We start from the raw sequence: 26,085 nt of genomic DNA, 5'->3' as shown, positions 1-26,085 counted from the left end.
TGATATTTTTTTTGCAGTATCAATCTCACCTGTCCAGATGAAATTCCTCATCCACCTCTCCATTGTTGCAATAAGGGATGAAGGCCACCAATATACGGCTGAACTATGGTTCATCATTCCCAAGATCACAGAGCGGACCAAGTCCACTCTTCCAGCCATGGACAAAATCTTCCCTTTCCATCCTGCTTGTCGCCCTTTAACTTTATCCAGAATGGGGATTAGCGACTCCTTTTTCACCCTTCCCTTAAAGATCTCGACCCCCAAATAGCTGGTGGGGAAGTGACAAATGGAGATACCAAGCTCTTCCACAATGGCTTGCTTTCTAGGGGCAGGAACAGATCCCAAGAAAAGCTTGCTTTTGTCTAAATTTATTTTCTAGCCGGAGAAGCTCTGGTATTTAGAGAGAAAAATATGGAGATTTTTAATATACCTGATGGATGCATTTGAGAAGATAAATACGTCATCGGCAAATAGAATATGTGTAGGGATAATAGCACCATGGGGACCCAATAGAGATTTAATGTTGTTATTGGCTAGGAGCTCAAATAAGCCTCTACAAAGAACCTCTTTAGCAATTATAAACAGCATCGGCGAGATTGGATCTTCTTGTCTCAGACCCTTCTCCACACCAAAGTATCCAACAGGGCCACCATTTAGCAGAACTGATATTATGGCAGAAGTAAGTATCTGATGGATCCAAGAGATCCATTTTTCAGAGAAGCCAAATCTCCTCAGAACATGGAAAATAAAATTCCAAGAGATGGTGTCGAACGCCTTCTGGATATCAATTTTTAAACCCATACCTCCTCCTCTTGTGGCAAACATCATGTTGGCCAGCTCCGAGGCCAGAGATATGTTGGAATGAATGATCTTCCCTTTCTGGAAGGCCCCCTACTCCTCAAAAATAATTTTTGGAAGAACACACGATAATCGCATAGCCAGAACCTTTGATATTATTTGCAAAAAAAATTTCCCATGCACAATGGCCTGAATTTGTCCAGGGATAGTGCTCCTTCAATTTTAGGAATCATGACTAGGAAATTATTATTAATTTCGTAAGGCATGAAACCGGTTCTGAAAAACCATCTGATAGCCTTGCACACATCTGAAGATATGATGTCCCAACATGATTTATAAAAAGCTCCAGGAAATCCATCTGGACCAAGAGCACTATCTGGATCAAGATCCCACACTGCACCCTTGATCTCAGTGTCAGATGGAATACCATCTAATCGACCTCTATCCCATTCTTCCAAAACATTGGAATGCATTGCAATAAATCCATGTGATTGATCAGGGGAGTACCTTTGTGAAAAATCTCATAATATCTCGTGACGTATTTCTTGATCTGCGCTTTATCAGAGATTAAGGTCCCATCATCCATCTTCAGAGATTTAATGGAGTTCTTCATTCGTCGCATCTTCACTGAGATGTGAAAAAGTTTTGAGCATCTATCTCCTTGATCCCTCCATCTAGAATGAGATTTTTCAGCCCACAATTTCTCATAATTTTGCATGGCCTTCAGGTATCTGGTCTTTGCATCAGCTTCTTTGGCATAAATTGAGTTGCTTATCCCATCTCTGTCAATTTCGGCCTGGATCTCCTCCATGCATTTTTTTGCCTCCATCATCTCCAAATTAAAATTTGGAAAATTTTCTTTCGCCCAAGAGCATAGGAAGACCTTCAATCTTTTTAATTTTTGAGCTATAACCAGCATTGGCGATCCAGAAATGTCGTTCTCCTAGGAGGTCTTAATTGCATTTAGAAAGCCCTCGTGTTCTGTCCAGAACCTCTGGGATCGAAAAGGACAGTTTTTTGGTCTTTCAGAACATTCAGACACCACCAGAATGGGAGCATGGTCTGACGCCACTCTCTGCAAGATGAATTGGTGACATTCTTAAAAAAAAGAAATCCAAGCATCATTATAAAAGCTTCGATCGAGCACTGTAGACACATGGCCCCTTCTCCTGTTATTAGTCCATGTGAATTTCCTTCCCTGCGAAGGAACTTGGATTAGCGAGCATGTATCCACCATTGCGCCAAAATCTCCTGCTGACCCTAAGTTGAAAATTCCCGGCCCCCTTTTTTCAGTGGAGAGAAGGGTGGCATTGAAGTCTCCAAAAATCATCCAAGGAGTATTTGACCCAGGATGGGTTGCCACCAAGTCAGTCCACAATTCTCTTATAGCAGCTCTTAGGCATTTGGCGTGCACTACAGATAAGATGAAAATTTCCTGAGCCCATTGCACAGAGACAGAGATTTGCTACTCAGAAGACGATAGCACAAGAGGCTTTGCTACACCTCTTCGCCAAATCAGCCATAGATTTGAGACGCCGCCTACTCGCTCGTTATGGATGAAATCAGGGTCGAAACCCAACTTGTTGAAGAACAACATAGGAAAGGCGTAGGAGTGAATCATAGGTTCGGCGATGCAAAGGAAATCAAGCCTTTTTTCCCTTAAAATATTCCTCAAAGCTAACCTTGCGGCAGCCTTCTTTATCCCTCTAATATTCCAATAGAGGGCTTTCATTTACTATTTTTTGATGAAGCAATACAGCCAGAATTTCACAAAGTCTACTCTGTATTGGCCAGGTGTTTCCCCTTTCCCTGTCTTCCAGGAGTCAGATCCAAAGCCTCCCTCTCGTAGAGAGTTTTGTCTATCTGCTCTACCTCCTTATGATTAACCACCACCGTGCCCCCATTAATCTCGAGGGGATTGAATGACGAGATGACATTATTGTACCATTGCATTGGTTGGCACCTACCAGTCCCATGATGCTCTCCACGACTACTCGGAGCCATCACTCGATCACCACTGCCATGTCCAGTGTAAATCGGGCTTGAAGAGTCCTTCTCGGGCACTGCCCTATTCGTGTCATTTTCAGCTCTCGAGGAGAAGAGGTGTTATTTCCTGTGGGTTGAGAATAGGTACGGTGATCCATAAGGGGCCCATTTCCACCAACAAACCCGTTATCCGATCCAGCCATAGAGTCCACCCCATCATCCAAGTCATTCTCCCCTTCATTGATTTGTTCAAAAACGCACCCCTCTAGAATATTTCCTTCCTTATTCCTTTCTTCTTCTAATGGAAGGCAGATTTGTATGTCTCCATCCAAATTATTCATAACTGATTTTCCTTCAATGTTCCTTAAAGTGTGCGGTTCAAAAAAGGAAGGAGATCGTTCCTTCGAAAAGGAAAGAAAATCTTTCCAAATTAGACGCACCAGTCATTGGAATCTACTCATCCCGGCGGCCACTCCTCTCTTTCCGATGACCATTGCTCTGGACGCCATCCTCTTCATCTGCATAGGACACCCCTGGAACAGTCTCTTTGCGCTGTGACTCCTTCCTGGTCTCTGCTTCCCTCCTCGCCCTACATGCATGGACAGAGTGTCCCATTTTTTTGCAGAAACCACATCTGATCAAGGCGTCTTCATAAATAATATTTTGTTTGAACCAGAATGTCTCGCTAGTTCCTGGTTGCCTTCGTTCTACTTGGATTTCTTCGAGTCTGGTAGCTCCAATCTCGACCTCTACCTGGACCCTCGCAAAGGTGCCCATTGCCGCAGATCGAGTGCGTCTATCTAGTGCCACAGGTCTCCCTGATGCCTTAGCCATTGTTAGCAGAATTTTCTCATGCCAGTATTCAAGTGGCAAGCCAGGGAATTTGAGCCAAACCAACTTGGTTTTGACGTTCTTGGCCTGAACATCAAAATCGGCCTTCCAAGGCTAGAATCTGATGACCTGCCCACGGATTCTTGTAAGACTTCGTCTCCACATAGCTGCCATGTCTCCGTCTCTTTCAAATTGAAAAAGAATATATCCCTTCCCCATAGGAGCCATCTTCACTCCGCCTTTTAGATCCCAATTCTCCTTCGCCTCCTTTCGAATGTCCTCCATTGAAAGGTATCTAAAGTTCGTCCTCCCTATCAATGCAAACCTGAACCGTAGCAGTCTTTCCTCATAGGCATCTTGTGGGATGATGATTTTGGTGTAGGCCCAACGTGAATGGGATCGGGCAAAGATTCCACTTCCGGCAAAGCACGTCCCACCATGGTAGAGTAGGATCGTCGCACCTCCTCCCTATTTTCTTCTGCATCCCTTACCCGATCATCCTTGCCTCCTTCTACAGATCTAGTATCATTAGTAGCAGAAGCCGATCTAGAATCCTTCCTTGAAAATTCTGGTTTTAGAAAATCAGTAATCAAAGCCTGTCTACCACGATCCGGAGGCCAGCCATCCTTTGGCTCATGTCCGATATCTGCTTCCTTACTTGTCTCAGCCATCATAAACAAACTGGAGTTTTACCCACCTTGGTTGGAAGTTTCAAAGTAGAATTGTGACCCAAGTAAAGGTATCAAAATCAACAAAATCAGCAACCCTAGCAAGAGCTAGATGTGGAAGAGGATAAGGGGTGGAGCTGATAGGAATTCCAAGGATCAATAGAGTGTCCATGGCCAGTTCTAATGAAAAGCCCCTCCAACAATAGATCTTTCGCTCTAAAAATTGATTTCCAACCCCATGAAGCTGTTGAAGGACATGAAGCTTGCAAGAAATTTCCTGTAGGAAAATACTTGGATTTCATCAGTTGACACCATAAGGATTTTGGCGGAAACAAAAGCTCCCAAGCTTTTTTGCAAAGAAGAGCTTTATTCATGGCTGTGCTCAGTTTAACGTTAAGTCCTCCAGATTTTTTTGATTTACAAATTGTAGACCAGGCAACAGTGGGAACAAGATTCTTATCTCCATTCGACCAGAAGAAGGATTTACAAGCCTTGTCTATCTCCTTGAGAGTGCTCATAGGAAGTTGAAAGCAAGACATGTGGTATTGAGGGAGAGTGGAAAGAGTGGAATTAATAAGAGTGAGTCTTCCTGCTGAGCTTAAGAATTTAGATTTCCATGATCGAAGGCGATTGTTAACTTTATCAAGTATAGCTTGACAATCTTCCTTTGATATTTTACCCGCTTTGAATGGCAGACCCAAATAGGTGTCTCTGGTATTTGAGTTGTGAATCCCAAATCTCTCAAGCAAAAGGCATTTGATAGAAGAATTGACATTGGGACTAAAATGCACCTTGGTTTTATGCAAATTAAGGCTTTGACCAGAATAACAACAATATTCCTCTAAAATAGTCTGCATAGCTCATGCCTCTTGAATTGTTGCTGTTCCAAAGAGAAGCAAGTCATCAGCAAAAGCAAGGTGGGATATAACTTCACTATTGCGGGAGATGCGAATTCCATGAATATGTTTGGATGCGTGGCCATATAAGAAGGGAGCACTTCAGCACATAGAACAAAGATAAATGACGATAACGGATCCCCTTGTCTCAATCCTCTTGAAGGGCTGAAAGCGGGAAGTGGAGAACCATTAAGCAGGATGGAAAATTGAGGAGAAGAGATACAAAGCATGACTCGATCCACCCAAGAAGGATCGAAACCATAACTGAGAAGAGCGAATTTAACAAAATCCCATTCCATTCTATCATAAGCTTGGCTCATATCCAATTTAACCACCATAAAACCAAACTTTCCTTTCCTTTTTTTATGAATAGTATGCACGAGTTAATAAGGAATAAGGACATTGTCTTGAATATGACGACCGGAGCAAGAAGAGATCGATTATCCAAGTCTGTGACTCTATTACGGACAGGATTGAAATAATCCACATTAATGGTCCTTGGAGTAGTGCAATTGTTGAAAGGCTGCAGCTATATGGCTTCTTTCGGTTAAAGTAAGACCTTTGATTAATAGAAGAAATGAAATTGTGTGCTCTGCGAGTAACAGTGGTAAGATGAAAATACCTCGTGCAGGCATCACCTTGTCGGACTGCTCCCATAGCCATTCTTCTTGAGTAATAGAACGCTTCAATTCTGCTAGAAGCCTACTTTCCTCAGAAAACCATAACTCGGAACAATAAGAAGAAGCCACAACATATAAAGAGTTCAGATCAGATTTGAGTTGAGAAATGCGATTCTGTAAGTTACCCACTGTGTATTTGTTCCAATGCTTCAATTTCTGACCCAAATGTGATAATTTATTGCATAAAATGGTTGACAGAGAACCAGAACATGGTTGATTCCAAGCTTCATCCACCACTGTTTGAAAGGTTGGTTCAAGCAGCCAAAAATTTTCAAACCGAAATGGCTTTTGGAGTCGACAATGTGTGCCCAAAGTATCCAAGACAATTGCTCGATGGTCTGAGGATGACATGATTTCATGAACCACTTTAGAATGTGGGTGAATAGATAGCCAATCCTGATTTGCAAGGAAACGATCCATCCTTTCTTCAATTCTATGAATACCCCGCCTTTTGTTACTCCAAGTAAATGGATAACCCAATGTTGAATTTTGTCCATTTTTATTCTAATTACATCTTCGAAGGTGAAGACTAGATAACTTTCTGGTGGACAACTTATATCCCTACAAAACCCTCCACCTCATAAGAATGGTTTGGATAGGGTTATTCCCAAAGAATTTAGAACTTGGAATATGCCATAAAATTGGCCTTTATTTATATTGACCAATCCCTGCAAACCCAAAAGTTAGTCTGCAAAACCCTATAAATTAAAATCATTCCAGTTTCTATCGTTGTATACCAGAAACCTTATGGAAGCCTCCCTTGGATGGTGAGAACTGTTTTATGTAGGTTAAAAAGCCTATGATCTATCAGACAAATTTTTTTTTTCCCTCGTCTGACAGCTGGTTCTCCTTCCTTTTATTTATTTATTTATTTTTTTTTTCATTGTTTGAAGAGGATGAACTCTCTGATTCGAATTCTCAGTTACTTGACAAGTTGAATAGGAAGAACTGATGCCTCTCTAAATATCAAAAGATGATATTTTTCCCTTTCTTGAGTGTAAATTTTTAAAATGTCTTTCTTTATTTTCTGCAATTTCCTATGGATTAGGGGTGAAAGTTTGACCTTGACAACCCGAACCCGCCCTAACCCATCCTGAGCCCAAACAGGGCCTGGGCCAATTTTTTTGACCCTGAGGGCAGGTTAGAGTTGAAAAATCCTAACCCCAGGTCAACATCGGGTCGGGCCGGGGTTGAGTTCTGGGCCTGCCCCAACCCGGCCAAACCCAACCCTGACTTTCAACCCTGAGTCCCTAGTATATATATATATATATATATATACTCCTTTTACATTGTTAGTTTCACATATTATTATAATATGTACACATTGTAACATTGGTTATAATATAATATGTTATAACGTTCCATGCACATACCACTCACATTTTACTTTAAAAAACTCAATACATTACATATTTTAAAGTATAAACTCATCACCCACTTTTAATTTTAATAAATCTGTTGAAATGATTTCTTGGCACTAGATGTATGTTAAAAAAAAAAAAAAAATGGGATAGATGTAAGAACCCGCCCGCCCTGAGGGCGGCTTAGGGTTGAATTTTTCCAAACCCTAGTAGGGTTGGGCCGGGCTCGGGCCCAATTAACGCGATGTAAGATTGGGCTTGGGTTTTAAGAAACCCGGCCCAACCCGACCCTGTTTCACCCCTATTATGGATGATGAGAAGTTGAAATTAACCATTATCCCTATTTGATTCATTGGTGCTGATTCTTATCAACTCTGGACATCTTTGCTATGAGTTTCTGATAGAAACTTTCATCTTTTGTTGAGTAGGAGAGATTAGGGCAACTGCATAGTTGTGGGCATTGGGAGTCAGATTTGCAATTCAAAGTTTGTTGCAATGGAGATATTATTCCTCGTAATTCGTCGAAGATGACAACTTCATATATGTAGGTCGCCAGAGAAAAAAGAGGTGAGATGGAATGAGGTTGGAAAGATTTAAGTTTGAGGACATATCTAAGGTTTTGCATTGAAAAGGTAAAAAGGTTAAAATAAATTATTGAAGGATAATATGGTCATTTATGAAAAATTTGCATAATGGCAGACTGGGGTTACTTGTAAACCCCACCTAAGTCCAAGGGAGGTCCATGTAATTGCTCAAAACACAAAGGAGGTGTTTGTAATAGGACCAAAGTCCAGGGGAGAGCCATTTAAAAAATTCTCAAGTAAAATCATAAAAATAGTAGATAAATGGCTTGGGAAGGGATGCATCTCCCTCACTACCCTTAGCTCTAACCTTGCTCGTTGTTAAAGCAATGAAATAATTCATTTCCACTTTAAATTCACAAAAATCTTCCTATATTTTTATATTTTTCAAAATATCCTTCGAGCAGATTCCTTTCTTTGGCTGCAAGCAGGGTTGCAGCTGCAACCCACAGCCCACGCACTCTAATGCAATCACATATTTCATCAAGTAAGCCATGAGTCCCGGAATTGCATCCAAAGGAGTTCATGTGCTCAGCCTCAGCTAGCGTCAAGGCATGCCATTAGTAGGCTAATCCTATCATTTGCAAGGAACGGTGTCTGTGAGTGTTCATCCATTCAGACCTCTAGCCATGGTTGTAAAACTCAGATTGGATCCGATACCAAACCAAACGTAATAAAAAAAAATTATTAAAAAATGGGTAAATTCATTCGATACAATCTGATCATGGCGATTTGGATTGATATCGACCATGACCGATCCAAAGACAATCCAAAGTTTTAAAATGTTGCCTCTAGCGATCCTAAGTGAAGACACGTGATTTAGTACTAGTTTTATCTCTTAACCATTTCTTCTAAGCTATTGGGCTGCCCAAAGAAGCACCTAGTGGTTGGGAGGACCTTGACACATACCTCAGCATATAATTGAGTCCTCCCAACTGTTGGATCCCTATCTGGACAGCCTTGTCGTTGGAGAAGATCCCAACGCAAGTAACAACCCACAAAAAAAAAAAAAAAAAAAAAAAAAACCATGTTTAGCTTTGCTTGGATAAACCACTGCTGGAGAGCTCATCCTCACACCTCTCAGAATTGCTTATAGAGAAAGTAAATTTTGCTACAAATATATGGTGAAAATCCCTAACAGTATTTCCAGTAAATTTTGCTACAAATATATAGTGAAAATCCCTAATAGTATTTCCTGAATTAAACTGTGACATAATACAGGACATCGTATCCCAACAGTTGCTGAAGCCACAAGTGGTGAATGAAGTGCAAAGTCTCTTGGACAATACCAAAGCTGAACTGAGGAAAAAAAATAAAAGTCAATGAGCTTAATGATTTGAAGTGGAAGATTCACTACTGGAATCGTGAACAGTTTTTGAATTTTTCTTAATGAGCTTAATGATTTGCCCTTAAAGAATGAGATTGCTCTTCCTGTTCTTGGCACAACTCACATGCCCTGATGCCCATACAGGTTGCTTTTGAATTTTTCTTGTCATTATTTTCACTCTTTTTCTCATCCACTATTGATTGCTTCTGCATTGTTGAAGTTACCCTTTTCTGCCCTTCGCATCCATTCTTTTTAATCCACATTTTTGTTGTATGCCTTCAATTGGTCCATTTGTTTTTAGCTTTTGCTTTTTTGTCTTTAAAGCTCCAATTTTTTCTCCACTCCCTCACTTTCCCATGAGAACCCTCTCTTACTCATCTCCTGCTCTCTTCTCTCACAACAGTAGTGGTCTCCAAGCAAGCTGGTGCGGGGATTTTGGTTGCAAAAGCACGATCAGCTCCTATCCTGGAGCTTGCTTTGGGCATTTTCTTTATCAGCTCTTTCCTTGTAGTTTCTAAGTGTTGAAATAGTCTATTGGCATTAACTTTAATGAGTGTACAATGGTGCTCTTATATAGAGATTACAGTTATTGAGTTATAGACAAACTCTATGATCACATGTGGGAAACTCAAACTCTAATAGTAATAGGGTAGGACTCTGTTAACATATGTGAGTAATTGATAGAAAGTCTAATATCACATATGAGAGTCCTATTCCAACTCTGTTGTCTCATGTGGTGGTCTTGGACTGCAAGTAGTCTCTAGAGTTTGTGCTCACTAAAAATGCCTACAATGTAGGAGAGGTTGTTGAGTGTGAGTATGACTCTAGAGGTTGAGTTCGAGTGGGACGCTAACTATCCTGATACACCTCCTCAAGGTAGGGATTTGAATGGTCAAATCCGCAGCTTATCCCGTAGAAAGGAGAACCGTGTAGAGCTGAGACCTTTGGTAAGGATATCGGCTATCTGGTCATGTGTTGAAATGAACTACAATTGAAGGTCCTTGGAGGCGACTTTATCACGAACGAAGTGGAAGTCAATTTCAACATGCTTGGTATGAGCATGAAAGACCGGATTGACCGAAAGGTAAGTGGCCCCAATGTTGTCACACCAAAGAATGGGTGCCGTGGGAACAGGGATCCCTAATTCCTCAAAAAGAGAGCAAAGCCAAGTGAGTACGGTGCAAGCATCAACCACTGCTTTGTACTCAGACTCGATGGAGGAGCATGCAACTGTCTTCTACTTCTTAGAGGCCCAGGAGATCAGATTAAGACCCATATAGATGGCATAGCCTCCTGTGGATTTGCGATCTGCACTGTCACCAGCCCAGTCAGCATTGGAGAATGCTTATACTTAGAGGGAACTAAATTTGGAGATGAACAACCCATGATCCTTGGTACCTTGGAGATAGCGTAGAATCCATTTAACTAGTGTCCAATGGTCTTCGGAGGGGGCATGCATGAACTGGCAGGCACGGTTCACTGAATAAGCCACATCAAGCCTGGTGAGGGTGATGTATTGGAGAGCACCGACAATGGAGCAATACCTGGTGGGGTCCGAAAGAAGACACCCCTTGTAGAAGATGCTGCAAAGGTGGTGGCCATAGGAGTAGTGACGGGCTTACAGTCAGTCATGCCAGCCCTCTAGAGGAGATCAATGATGTGCCGGTGTTGAGAGAGGAGGATACCATCAGACCGATATAGGGCTTCAATACCAAGGAAAAAGCTGAGACGACCAAGATCCTTGATAGAGAATTTTAAAGCAAGCTGATGAAGGAGAGTCTGAACATGAGTTGGTTGGTTCCCTGTAACCAAGATGTCATCGATGTAGACAAAGACATATGTGACAACAAAGCCCTGCATGTAGATAAACAGTGATGTGCCTATTTGGGATGACTGAAAATCAAAGCGAGTGAGGAACTCAGTTAACCAGTGAAACCAAGCCCTAGGAGCCTGTTTGAGCCCATAGAGGGACTTGTGGAGGCGACAGACATGATTAGGGCATAGGGCATCTTCAAAACCCTGGGGTTGAGCCATGTAGACTTCCTCAAATAGAATACCATGCAAGAATGCATTTTGAACATCAAGTTGACGAACAGCCCATCCGTTAGATATGACCAAGGAGAGAACCGTCCATATGGTAGTAGATTTGATGATAGGGCTAAAGGTCTCATGATAGTCATGACCAGGTTGTTGATGAAATCCTTTAGCAACTAAACAGGCCTTATATCGCTCAAGGGAGCCATCTGCCTTCCGTTTGATGTAGTACACCCACTTGCAACCAACCAGATTCATAGTTTCCCTGTAAGGCACAAGAGACCAAGTACCATTACGTAATAAAGCATCAAATTCGTCAGACATAGCAGAACGCCAATAAGGAACCTTGTGGGACTGGGAGAAGCATATAGGTTCAGTCGGGTCAGGTGAGGTGGTGGTAGAGAGGGTCAGGGGGTCAGCATAGAGATCGTGTAGGGTTCTAGTGTGACGGGGTGGGGTGGGGTGTGGTGGTAGAGGAGTCAGGGTTAGGGCTGATTAGGGTTAAGTGAGGTGAGAAAGGAGGGGATATGGGAGAGGGTGGTTTGGGTAGGGGCGGTTCTGGGGTGGCAAGGAGAGGGATGGGTGGGTTTGGGAGGGTAGACAGAGGGCTAGGGTGAGGTTGAGGGGTAGGTATGTTAGGTGCAATGCCCCACGTGGGAGGGGTAGTTGGAGGGGGTTGGGTTGAGGAGGATGGTGGTGCAGTGTGAAATGGGAAAGTAGATTCATCAAATCTGACATGGCGAGATATGTAGATACGACGGGTGATGAGATTCGTACAACGATAACCATGATGGGAAGGGCTATATCCTAAGAAAACACATGAGGCATAACGGGGTTCAACCTTGTGATGATTGTAAGGATGAAGCCATGGATAACAAAGGCATCTAAAGTTTTTAGAAAAGAGTACTCCGGAGAATTGCCTGTAACTAACTAATGAGGGATTTGTTATCCAACCTGGCAAAGTAATATGGGAGAGTACAGAATTCTCCCCCCAAGCAGTTTGAATGGCCTTGATGGAGCTAGAGAACTGACATTTCACTAAGGTTGAAAAGTACGAAAGGCAAAGTAAACATCAGACTTCAACTTTAAAGCAGTAAACCAAATGTATTTAGTATGTCATCAACAAATATAACAATATAACGATTCCCATTTGAAGAAACTGTGGGGTGGGGGCCCATACATCACTAAAAACCAAATTCAAAGAAGAGGAACTATGAGTACTAGTTTCCAGTAGTGACAATCTACAAGCTTTGCCAATTTGGCAAGCAGAACATAAAGAAGGAGACTTCACGAGCTGATGACCAGGTAACATAAGATGAAGCACACGTTCATGAGGGTGCCCTAAATGATGATGCCAGTGACTGAAAGAGGAGGTAGAAGCCATATTGACATAAGGTGACACTGGAACAGAATAGAGACCATGCTTACTGTGTCCAGTGAAGAGGGTTTGATTGGTCTTCAAATCCTTCACAGAGAAAAAAGAAGAGTGAAACTCAAAGTAAACATTAGTATCATGGCAAAACTACTGAACTAATAACAAAGAACAAGTGAAGTGGGAACATGTAAAACATTAGAAAGAGAAAAGGAACGAGAGGGAGAAGAGAAGGAAGCAGTGCCTATGTGAGATATAGGAAGGCCCTTACCATTACCAACCACAAGTTGGTTATTACCTGTCTATGGATCATAGGTGGAGAATTGAGTTAAGTCAGTGGTGGAATGGTGGGCGGCTCCAGTATTAGGGATCCAAGAAGTGGTGAAGGATTGTGGAGGTGTGGGGTGATGGGGTGAAGGTACGATGGTAGGGGGTTGAGGGGTAGGGAAGGGTGTAGTATGGTAGGCATTGGGTTGAGGTGGTGGCCGATTGTAGGGATGGGGAGGGGTAGGTAGAATGGTGGCTCTGGTAGGTCCCTGTGGGCGGTAGTAGCAAGTGTCTGTCTAATGATTAGTGCATCCACAAATTGTGCATGGATTGTGAGCGAATGCATTATAGCGACCAAATCCACTAGCACTGCCACGACCACGACCACGGCCTCGGGAAGAGCTTATACCATGACCACTAGTAGAAGGAGGGCCACGACCTTGGTGAGTGAAATGGGTTGATGCATCGATGGCAGAATCAACAATGGGAAGGCATGAGTGGAGAAGGTTCTCGTGACTCATAAGGAGACCATGCATGTCGGTGTAGGAGATGGGCTCCTTTTGTGCCATCATAATGGAGGCAAGGGCCTGATATTCAGTGCGTAGGGCCCGGAAGATGTGGATGTTAAAGTCTTTCGATGGGAGGGGCTTCCTTGCAGCTGCTAGCTCATTGAAGAGATGCTTGGCTCGATGGAGAAACTGAGTAATGGTCTCATCTGGTTTGTGAACCAAATTTTGAAGGGAGACGTTGAGAGACAGAATCCTGGTTGTAGACGGAGAACTGAATGCAGTATGGAGTGCATCATAAATCTCTTTGCTAGTGGTCCGTCCAACTGCTAATGAAAAGACCTCTTCAGAGAGAGAGGCGATGAGAAGGCTCATAATAAAAGCATCTTGTTCACGCCATGCCTTGGCTTTGATAGGGTCTTGAGGGCAACGATTGTCACCGGTGACATAGTCAAAGAGGAGTTGCCCAGTGAGATAGGATACGACCTGTGTGCGCCAATAAACATAGTTCATAGATGTGAGCTTTAGAGATATCATATGATGAACACCAGATAGGGATGTGGGAGGTGGGGATGGTTCGGCCATGGTAAAAGAGGGAGGAGGTGGTTTGGTCATTAGGGATTGGAGTATAGAAAAGGTATGTGAGGGGAAAAGGGGAGGGTCTATGAGACGAAGGGTAAAGCTTGTCAAATCTATCATCTCTAGCATCCTGGGCTGTTCATGTTTTATTTAATTATTATTTATATTGGTGGCCAATTAATTGATTACGTTTATGGATTAGTAGATCCATAACTTATGATTGCACACCGAATTTTTGAGGATGGAAGAGAGGCGCTCTGAAGGTGATGATATGGATAATGGTGATCGTGAGGCTTTGGATCGAGGACCCCCTCCTCAGGGGCCGGAGGTGAATGCACCTACTCGCTCTTATGCAAGGGCTGTAGGTCTCGCCTCATGGCCTGTAATTGATTTGCTCCCAGAGCCGATTCAAGCAGGAAACATTACAAGGATCGTCATACCACAGAATGATTATGAAGCAAAGAGACAGAATTTCAGGTTTGCTCTAATAGGCCGTGTAAATTTTCATCTTTTATCTTTGGATGATTTACGTCAAGAGGCAAGAGATAACTGGAAATTGAGTCAAGGGGTTGTGATGCACCCTCTGGGAAAAGGCTATGTCATTTTTCAATTTCGATGTGAGGGCGATAAGGCGGCTATTTGGAGAAGAACCCCTTTGCGTGTGCATGGACAGTTAATTCGGCTTCAACATTGGAGATCGGATTTTAACATCCATGAGAAAAATTCCTTCACGAAACTCGTGTGGGTTCGTTTCCCAGACCTTCCCTTGGAATATTGGCATGATAATGTCCTTCTCTCCATTGCGAAGGCGGTGGGACATCCAGTTACCCTGGATAATCATACTAGACAAGGAATTTTTGGATATTTTGTCCGAGTGCTGGTTGAAGTTGATAGCTCGGAAGCTGCTACTCGTGTTGAGGAGGTTCAGGTAGAGAGATTCGAACCAGGTACTACTAAGATTTTTGGCTTTCGTCAGCGAGTAATATATGAAGATAATTGTGCAAAGTGTGGTTTCTGTAAGCGTATGGGTCATCAAGTAAATAATTGTCGACTCAAAAAGATGGAGGATGAGAAGCAGAGTGCTCGTGACAATGTAAGGGTACCAGGTGCGGTATACGAGGAAGACGGAGTTGACTCGGACAGGGGTGACTCGTTGGGTATCTCTGGATCTTCTTTGGAAAGAAAATTTTCAAATCTGCCTCTCCAAAATCAGATTTTGAACAATAAAGGGAAGTTACCTATTGAAGAGGGAAACGGATCTACTGGACAATCACAAAATAATATCTCTTCTCAACTTCCAAATCTAGAAGAAGGTGAGATTCAAATTAATTTGAATTTGGCTGATACAAATCTCCCTATTTTGGAAAATGTGGGATTAGCGCAGGAGAGAGTTGAGTCAGAGAAGGACTCTAGTGATGACGTGGAGGGGTCTGATTCTGGTTCTGAATCAGAAGTAGAATCTGATTCAGACCAGGATTCTGGTTCAAAAGAGAGTGGACCGTATCAGGTCCGATCTTCCCCAGTCTATGATACGGTGGATACTTCTCAGCAACCCTTTGGCGAGGGTGTCGCAGGGTCCTGTGAGAATGTCATCGCGCACAAAGAGAACGGGACTGATTCAGGGATCCAGTCGGGGCGGCTTGACGAGCAGGGGTGGTCGGATTTCTTCCTCTGGGCATGGTCCGGCCCCTACCTCTACAATTAGTAGAAGGGAGATTGCTGTGATGGGAGCTCAGGCAGTGGATAGAGCTGTTTTGATGGGTGAGCAGGGTAAAACAGTGGGAGAAAAAAAGGGGAAGAAGAAAAAAGGAGGAGGTCAGACATCTATATCTGACAAGATCGCGGATTCAACAAGTTAATCATGCGTGTTCTTTTCTGGAATATTCGTGGTGTGAAGAAGGAGGCTGGTAAGAGATTTTTACAATCTCTTATTTCAGAGTATTCTCCAGATTTTCTGTGTTTGGCTGAACCAATGGTTCAGGTGAGTAAATTCCCTGTTTTATTTTTTAATAAATTGGGATAATCGGCAGAGTTTATCCATAATATCCGCCATGAAAGGTTGTCTAACCTGTGGATAATTTGGAAACGTGGTCTGAGGCACCCTTCCATTGTCTCAATGTCAGAACAACAGCTCTCTATTGAGGTCGACTGGCAAGGGAAAAAACTGCTTTTGTCCTTTATTCATGCTAGTTGCTTTAAAATTGAGCGTAGAGATTTGTGGTCGGAATTGGTGGCTATTTCAGCAGCTTCTCTCCCTCTGCTTGTTGTTGGTGATTTTAATGCGACGCTGTTATCTAATGAGAAGAAAGGTCTGGGGAAATTTAATGTTGGATCGGCAGCAGAGTTCCAAGCAATGGTGGATTCTTGTATGCTCATTTCTACCCCTTCACAGGGTAAAAAGTATACTTGGTCAAATAATCGTAGAAGGGGTAATGTCATGGCTGTTTTGGATAGAAGCTTTCATAATGAGTTATGGATTGATGAATTCAAAAATATTTCTCAGCGAGTTATAAGTTGCACTGCATCTGATCACACTCCCATCTTGATCCATTCAAACATGATCCAAAAGCCTAGCAACATTCCGTTTCGATTTCATAATTTTTGGATGGAAGATGATAGTTTTCAGTCGGTGGTGAAGCACGCCTGGTCCCACCAGGTAGGTGGCTGCCCCATTTATATCTTGGCGCAGAAATTGAAGGTGGTAAAAGGGGTGCTAAAAGCTTGGGCAAAAGAAAGATTTCCTAATCTAAATGAGGAAGTGAAAAATGCTACTTCAGAGCTAAAAAGAGTGTAGGATATTATTGAGGTTTCAGGAATGTCGGATGCTCTCTTTAATGAAGAAGCTGATGCAAAAACAACCCTTTTAAATGCTAGTAAGATGCAAGAAAAACTGTGGTCTGAGAAGGCTAAATTACGATGGTTGAAAGAAGGCGATCGGAACACAAAATTTTTCCATCTTTCAGTCAAGATTAGAAGATCAAGAAATCAGATTAGTATGTTACGTCGTGAAGATGGTTCTTGGATTTCTGATCAATTAGATTTGACCAACTATATTGTGGATTTTTACAAGAATTTTCACTCTGAAAATCCTGTAGAACCACACTATGAGTTACTTGACCAAATTCCAACAATCATTTCTAATGAAGACAATGCTTTCTTGGATGTTGTTCCCTCAAGGGAAGAAATAAAGATGGCGATATGGGATCTGGATGCGGACAGTTCTCTGGGACCTGACGGCTTTCCAGGTCAGTTTTTCAGAAGTTGTTGGGACATTGTGGAAAATGATTTCTGTAGGGCTGTTTTCTCTTTCTTTTTAGTAGGGAAAATTCCTAAGGGGGTAAATAATTGTTTCCTAACCCTTATCCCTAAAACTGATGGTGCTTCTTCTTTGGATAAGTTTCGTCCCATATGTATGGGAAACTTTTTCTGCAAAGTTTTGTCCAAAATTGCTGCTTCCAGGTTATCTCTTTTTCTCCCAAGATTAATCTCAGAAGAACAAGGTGCCTTCCAGAGGGGTAAAATTATTTCAGAAAATATAAGCCTTGCTTCAGAGTTGGCAAATCTGATGCACTCATACGTTCGAGGTGGAGGTATGGGTCTAAAGCTAGATGTGCAGAAAGCCTATGATTCTCTGTCTTGGGAATTCCTCTTTGCAACCTTGAAGAAATTTGGTTTCTCTCCCAATTGGATCAACAAAATCCACCAGATGCTGCTCTCAACAAGGATTTCAATTTTGCTAAATGGAGGTCCAGTGGGTTTCTTTGGTGTGGAGTGTGGTCTCAGGCAAGGAGACCCTATTTCCCCAATCCTTTTTATTCTGGCAGAGGAAGTTCTTTGTAGGGGGCTGAAGAACTTGATACTGGAAAGGAAGATGAAAGCTCTCCCAGGCCCTAGAGGAGCAATTACTCCTTCCCATTTACTTTTCGCAGATGATATTTTTATCTTTATGAATGAGTCAGCTAGGTACGTGAAGCATCTTCATGAGTTTTTATCCAAGTATCAGTCTTTTTCAGGGCAGAAAATAAACTTGGAAAAAAGTAAAATATTTTTTGGGAAGATTGCCCCTCATAGAAGTCATTTTATTAGTGATTTTCTGGGCATTGCCGCGGCTGATCTCCCTACAAAATATTTGGGGGTGGAGATTTTTAAAGGCAGAGTGAAGAATAGTCATTTGCTTCCTCTTCTGGATAAGATAAAGGGTCGGTTGGCAGGGTGGAAGGGAAAAATTCTTTCTATGGCTGGGAGAATTGAATTGGTTAAGTCAGTTATTTCTGGTATTCCCATACACAACTTCTCTGTGTAGTGGTGGCCGGATGAAACTATTAAGGTGGTGGAATGGTGGATGAGGAATTTTATTTGGTCAGGTGATATGGAAGTGGCAAAGAAGATTGTTATGAAATGGGAAGGGGTGTGCAAGCCTAAAAAGGAAGGGGGTCTGGGAATTAGAAGGATGAGAGAAGTGAATTTTGCTTGTTTATGTAAATTGGCTTGGCAAATCAAACATGAGGATTCTCTTCTGAGCAGATTCTTCAGGGAACGTTTTATCAAGGAAGATGGGTCGCTGCGAAGGGGCTATAAGTCTTCAGCTATATGGTCAGGCTTGAAAAGAGTTTGGAGTTTCGTTGCGAAGAATGAGCAATGGATTCTGGGAAATGGGAAAAAAATTGATTTTTGGTTAGATAGGTGGATTGACAATCAATCTATCGCTGAGAAGACAAACTTGGACCCGGTTTTTTTCTCAGATATAAAAGAAAAAGTTTCTGATTTCATATGCCAAGCCGCCTGGGACCTCCCTCATGTGGAGTCGGTTTTACTTGCTGAAATTTGGGAGAAAGCTAAACATATTCACATCCAAGGTGTGAACGACAAATGTTTTTGGCGATTGACCTCTTCAGGTATCTTCTCTATTAAATCTGCCTGGGAAGAAAATAGAGAAAAATATCAGAAAGTGAGTTGGTTTTCTCTTATATGGAACTCATCTAACCAACCAAGACAAGCTATTTTTGCTTGGCGGTTAGTTCAAAATAGATTACCAACAGATGAAAATGTGTCTCGTCGTGGAGTGCAAATGGCTTCTCGGTGCAGTTTGTGTGGTAAAGATGAAGAATCAATGTCTCACTTATTTTATAACTGTGAATTTGCTCGTAGTTTGTGGAGAGCTTTTTGTGAAGGCTTCGATGTGCAATGGAAACCTTATATGGACATGCTTTCTCTTATTGCATGGTGGAAACAAACAACAAAGAATCTCCATTTTAAAAAGGTGTGGATTACTGGCTTTTCCCTGGTTCCTAGTATCATATGGCAGGAAAGGAATGCAAGAATTTTTGAGGGGGTCTCCAAATCATCTAGACATTGTTTTGCCATGATTAAAAGTGAAATCAGCCTCCAGATGACTGCTGCTACAGAGTCTCCTCTCTCATTTAGTTCCTTAATGTGTGCCAAACGATTGGGGATCTCTAGGGTGCGATACAAACCAAGAGAAGTAATGGAAATTTTTTGGTGTCCTCCCCAAAGGGGATGGGTGAAGCTAAACTCAGATGGATGCTCTTTGGGAAATCCAGGAAAAGCAGGTGCGGGTGGAGTATTTCGGAATGAAAATTCAGAAATATTACAATCTTTCAGAACTTTTCTTGGTGTCCACACAAATTTTGAAGCCGAGATGATAGCTGTTATTATTGGGCTGGAATTTGCAAGAGATATGGGTATTACTCATTTGTGGATTGAGTGTGACTCAGTAGCTGTAGTTTTACTTATATCTAAGGGAAGAATCCCTTGGGTTTGTCTTTAGAGGTGGATGAGTTTAACCTCCTATTTGAACTCTCTTACCTGGAAAATCACTCACTGTATGCGGGAAGCAAATCCTGTGGCTGATTTCTTGGCAAAAACAGCAGCAAAATTCGAAGTTTCTTCTCCTATCCAATCCTGGCCTGCGCTGATTGCTATAGAGTTGGAAGTGGATGGTCAATCTCGGCCTAGATACTGCTTCTTTTAATGTATTCTGTTTTTTATTTCCAATTTTTGTGATTTGGTTTCTGTTGTGAGTTCTTTCTTTGCTGATGGCAATGCCGAAGGTGGAGTAGAATTTTCCAGATTCCAAATATGTTATTGTTTTTGTATATTCTTTTTCCCCTTCTTTTAATACAATGAATTTTTAGCAAAAAAAGGGGAAAAGGGGAGAAACGTGGGTTGGGGTTTTAAGAGAAGGGGAAGAAACTCAATGGAGCTTTATGCGGCTCGTGATACCATGTTGAAATAATCTATTGGCATTAACTTTAATGAGTGTACAATGGTGCTCTTATATAGAGATTACAGTTATTGAGTTATAGACAAACTCTATGATCACATGTGGGAGACTCAAACTCTAATAGTAATAGGGTAGAACTCTGTTAACATATGTGAGTAATGGACAGAAAGTCTATTATCACATGTGAGAGTCCTATTCCAACTCTGCTGTCTCATGAGGTAGTCTTGGACTGCAAGTAGTCTCTAGAGTTTGTGCTCACTGAAAATGCCTACAATGTAAGAGAGGTTGTTGAGTGTGAGTATGACTCTAGAGGTTGAGTTCGAGTGGGACGCTAACTATTCTGATACTAAGATTCTACTAGAATGAGAGGAAATGGACCTGAAGTACTGTTTTCAAGGAATTAAATCTAGAAATAATAAGGCCCTTCTCATAAAACTTGGATGGCGTCTCCCAACAGAACCACACCAAGCTCTTGTCTCCTATCTTGAAAGCCAAATACTTCCCTTTACACTCGCTTTTGCCCTTATTGACCGACCATTCTAGCCACCATAAAGGTCTGGAAACTGATATCGAAATTATGGGTGCCCCTGAATTTTAAGACCTTTCTTTGGAAAGCCTTCAAGGGAGGACTAACTACCAAGGAAAAATATTGAGTTAACTATAAAGTGACCTTATCTGTAACCTTCGTGGCCAGGAAACCCAAAATGCATGGCACTTATTCTTTGTTGTAGCTTCTCAAAACACATCTGGGCATAGGATCCTTAGCCCTGCGTACAGATTCCTTGAAGGACCAACATTCTTGGACATTGCTCAAAGACTTCTTATTGGATGAGGTTATCACATAATGGATGATTGCGTCTCATCATCTTCTTAGCCACTACCACTAATTTTCTACATGGCCCTCCAGGCATCAGAAAGCCCAATCCTCATCTTAGGTGGAGTTTTATACCATTTGAATGTTGGATCATTGTAGTCTGCTGTAGGATATCTTTCTTTTTTACTGGTGATCATTTCTGGAGAGGATATAATGAAGACTAAACTCGAGCCAAGATAATCCAACAGAAATTTAGCTCGAACAAGATACAAATGGTTTCTTCACTAGATTGACTTTCAAACAGTTTTGAGAAAGAAGAGAGGTTTTGTTTCAGAACTAATTGTTCGAATTAGTTCGAGTCCTTCGCTTTGAATTCGTGACTGTAGGAGCCATGACATTGGGATTGTAGTGCATTTCACATTTGCTCATTGTCAATGATAAGGCTATTTAGCCCTTTCACACCTTCGACGTTACCATCAGCAGGGGGAACTAGACAACAACGAACAAATTCTCAAGCGAAAAACTTAAATCTTGGACGACCTTGAGCATCAACAAGAAGCTCATCAAGAGTAGTGCCCATAAAGGCAATCATAGAAGATGATATTCCCATTTTCGGCATTGATTTTGCTTGAAAATTTGCTATTGGATTAGCCTATTTATAACAGTGAGTTATCTTCCATTCTATTAAACTTAGATATGGTTAGTGGGAATGTCAGGCTTGCCACACAATTCACGGAACCACCCCCTTTGCAATCAACAATGTCACTGCACTAGAACCAAAGTCTATCCATAGCTTTTAAAGATTTATCTCCTTTGCATGCTCCATTCCACACACTAGTGCCCACCATCAGCTTCAAAGTTGGTCTAAATACCCATACAGTTCCTGATGGAAAAAATAACTTTTGCTTGAGAGTGTCGAACAACCCCACCAAGTCCTTACCTTCTTGGATTCCCAGTAGACACCCATCGTAATTAACTTTGACTAACCAACCTTTGGGTGACACCAGAAAACTTCCATAATCATCAACAGACTTTGGTAATTACTAAAATCCCCAATATTTTTGCAGTCATAAGGTCCACCACCATGGTGACCTCACCTTTAAATGTTGGGGGCAAAATAATTTATTTTTTTCAATGTCAGCCACCAAACCAGATTTTTTTTTTTCTTTCTTCGTGTCCTCCATTCGAATTGTCTCCAATTTATCTTAAGCCAAATAAAATAAGGGACCAAAATTAACATTACTATCTTTTTTTTTTTTCGGTAAAGAAATTAACCTTACTATCCCCACCTCCTTGATAGAGACAACGTTCCACTTGCTTTTCGACCAACAACTTGGCTCCAAAAAAGTATCTGGAGGATGTCATGCCACCCCAAAACATCCTACAATGAACTCCAAAAATATGTGACACAGATTCCTCCTCTATATTTTTTTTCTTTAGAAGGTTCAAAATATATTAATGAAAAAAATATGATACAAAAGGAAAAAGAAACCGACAAGGAGAAAGGCAAAGATCCTTACACAATAGACCCACCTTCGGCATTACCATCAGCAGGAAAATCGCAAGAAGGACCCAAACCCAGAAAAATAAAATACAAGTTACATGAATCTGTATTTAGGATGATTGTTTGCATCCATCTCGAGCTCCATGGACATCAAAGGGGGCCACAAAGTCACTAGAGCAGAAACATCATGCTTTGCTACAGTCTTCGTGAGAAAGTTAGAAACTAAGTTAACTTCCCGATGGTAATGAGAAATCTTTCATTCAATGGAGTCCAAGTAAGGCATAAGATTTCTCCATCTTTGAGACACAGACCATGAATAAAACCTCTGGAAAGAAGGATGACCACTACCACAGAATCACATTCAATCCAAAGGTTCTGCACTTTGATGAATCTAGCATATTCCAAACCCAGAATCACCGCCTGAATAACAGAGGTAGCATTTTGACAACAAAGTAGATCCCCTCAGACCCAAATTTCTCATCAATTGTTAACATAGAATGGTGAATCTTCCATCCGAAAATTGAATGGTGAGGTCGAAGAGATCTTAATGGTTTCACTGTCCGCACCACCTCATAGGAAGAATTAACTGAGAACCCACCTGGGGGGTTTGCATTCCTAGAGCATTTGTCTTCAATAGAGAAATTAGGAATCCTAATTGCCAATGCTTGCATGAAGATGTCATTGAGAAATTGGGACTCCACTTGTCGGAATTACCACCGACAACCTGAAATAAAGTCAGACACACACACCTTAAAATCATTAAAAACCGACTCATCTAGTTTAGACAACTCAATGATGGTTAACTCTCCCAACCAATTATCCCTCAAAAAATTAATACTTTCACCATTACGAACCTTCCACCTTTCTTTACTTGAAACAAATTTCCACATCCGCTTTATCGCCGGTCACATCAAAGGTAATTTATACACATTTTTTAACGACCTATCTTAATTTGTGAATTTGAGCACGAAAAATTTATTAATGACCGTTTTCTCATGTTTTATCTGTCATACCAATTTTCTTATTATTACCCTGTTGACATCTCTCAACTACTTAATTTTTAAGCCATTTTCTGATATAGGACTACTGACATATTCCTTTTTTTAATGAGACTTCAACATCCCCTGTTCATATGAAGTTCCTCATCTATACAATTTCTCAATGGATTTTATCAATGATCCTAACCATCAATAGATTGCAAAATTATGCAATGAAATACTCAAAATCACTGATTTAACGAGCTCCACTCTGCTTTAAGAAAATATTTTAAATAAATTATCCGTAATCCATTGAAAGCTAAATATCTCTTGATGAGTATTAAGTATTAATACTTTCTTAAAATTGATTTCTTTACATCAAAGTTCTTAATTCTAGGAAATTTTATGTATGTGTAGTTTAAATATACATTCCCAATTACTTGTTTAGTTGTACAGCTTGGTTAACTCTACCCTATCGGCGCACCCGTGCTTATCTCATTGAGTCAGAAAATTTAGTTCTTTTTTTTTTTTTTTTTCACATCAAAACAAAGATAGATTAACTAAGTCTAGAACTATTACATATCATATTAGACTAATATTGTTTCTTCAGGAGGACCTCTTTTGCTAGAGTTTTTTAAGCCCCCCATGTACTTAGCATTAGCTATCAAACAAAAGTTTGGGTAAGTAGGATGATTATCTAGTTCTTTACAGATTAATATTAAAGTTCTGGGCCATAATTTAAGCATAGGATTATGATTGTTCTGTAACAGCCATCCAATCTCTTCCACGTCACTCCACACTTGATCTATCTTCATCTGCCATTCTCGTGCCTTGGTTAAACGTCAAAGTAGCCCTATAGTCTCTGCTTCACCAACTTTTCCTGTAATGCAAAAATTAGATTCCATTAATAAGCATTTTCCATGAGAAATGAGGCATAAGACCCATGCTGATATGGTTCCCCTTTGGTCCCTAACACCGGTTATGATTAAGGTATTTGAGTTTGTGCGTGGTGTTAGGGTCACTTTTGATTTAGTTTTGAAATTCCTTTTTAGCGTCTACTTGTTGAACAACATGGATGGTTGACACTGTTTAATCATGTTTACTTTAATTTAACCAAGAATATCTCTTAGGTAATCTTTGAATTGTGTGCAGAATATATGGTCATTTTCTGTCCATGCCTTGGGTGGACTAAGCATAAAAATTACATGAAATAACATGGTTATTCCTTGTCCATGCCTCCTGGACTAACATGGGACATTACAGTTTCTGCTATTATTTGACCTCCTAATCTGACTAGCAAGATGATAAAAAATAAAAAAAAATTTATAGCATAAATATCCCTTTGTTTTTCGTTATGGTCTTCCCTGTTCATATATACTTTTTTGGAAAAATATCTTACTTGGTCGCACCCCTATACCGAGGCACAAGGGGTAGCGAAAAAATCACTCTGCCCCCTAGTTGGATGCCTGAACATTTCTCTTAGCTGGTTCCTGCACAGACACAGTGATCATGTGACCAGGTAGTGATCTCCAGAGTCCAGCCCATACTTTTTTTTCTTTGCAAAGATCATTTTCTTTTTAAAATAAGGGAGAGGTGCCCTAAAAGGCAACATGGCCCTTACACTAACACATGGGCCAATGGGATCACTAATAGAAGCATCAAAATACACTGGATTTCAACCTTTCATCAGGGATGGGACGATCATTTTGGCCCCCACTGTGTTTGGGTATAGTGGCCACCCTACCTTTTAAGATTTTTTTATTTTCTCTCAAAATAATTAAAACATAATAGTTAATGATAATGATGATGAAGTTAAAAATAAATATTTCACTCCTTGGCCTGTGTAGTGGAAAAAAGAATTTGGGTAATCGAAACGAGTAAAAATGCCCAACCTTTTAGAAACTAAAGGAGTTTGTAAATGTTAGAGACTCGAACGTGTCGCAAGTTCACACATGAAAATATGTAGAATTTGATATATATAGTTAGGCCCCAAGGAAGTACTCCACCACAAAGCATCAAAAATAGTTTTCCAAAGATTCTAAAAGACTTGACTTGCCTTGCCGCAATGGCTTCCCCTTAGAAGAAAATTTGAAAACAAAAGCGGATCAGGTCCTCATATAGGACTGATCCACACAAATGGAATCCACCCAAGGAGAAACCCTATGGTGGATTCCATCTATGTGGATCAGACCATACGAGAATCTGATCCACACTTGTGTGGATGGGCATTCAATGGTCCAGTACTACTTCAGCAATACCCCGCAACAAGGAGATTGGATCCAATGTTCATACAATCACCTAGTGTCTCATTTCCTACTATTACATGGGTAAAGTGGGATATATTTGAAAGCAAAAGGAACAGATACTGAAAGTTCATTCGTACGATCAGATGATTGTAGGAGCAATGGATCCATTCTTAAGAAATGGATGATATCCATACTCATGCGACTCACCATTGGGCCCTTTAGTAGGCTTGGAGAAAATCTACCTGAGCATGTCGAGCCACTTTCCCAAAGTCTTAAAATGGTTGGGCCTTTTGAGACATATTTAGAAGACATGGTCCCTCTTTGTTGAGGTGTACGTTTTTTGATAGCATCACATGGTCCCCTCCCTTCCAATTTTGTTTTTTTTTTTTTTTTTTTTTTTTTTTTTTTTTTTTT

At 41.1% G+C, this 26,085-nt stretch overlaps 2 protein-coding genes across 2 annotated transcripts; one reads left to right on the top strand and one right to left on the bottom strand.

The window, feature by feature from the left end:
* Positions 1-13,097: 13,097 nt before the first annotated feature.
* Positions 13,098-13,820, bottom strand: LOC122072776. The gene has a single exon (XM_042637181.1). It carries the CDS (start codon positions 13,818-13,820, stop codon positions 13,098-13,100), a length of 723 nt encoding a protein of 240 aa, XP_042493115.1.
* Positions 13,821-14,127: 307 nt separating this feature from the next.
* LOC122072767 lies at positions 14,128-15,591 on the top strand. The gene is made up of 2 exons (XM_042637171.1): positions 14,128-14,997; positions 15,100-15,591. Exons 1-2 carry the CDS (start codon positions 14,128-14,130, stop codon positions 15,589-15,591), a joined length of 1,362 nt encoding a protein of 453 aa, XP_042493105.1.
* Positions 15,592-26,085: the final 10,494 nt, after the last annotated feature.

Source organism: Macadamia integrifolia, chromosome 1 (assembly GCF_013358625.1).
Source record: "Macadamia integrifolia cultivar HAES 741 chromosome 1, SCU_Mint_v3, whole genome shotgun sequence".
Taxonomy (NCBI): domain Eukaryota; kingdom Viridiplantae; phylum Streptophyta; class Magnoliopsida; order Proteales; family Proteaceae; genus Macadamia; species Macadamia integrifolia.
This window is presented reverse-complemented; position numbering and strand designations above follow the sequence as displayed.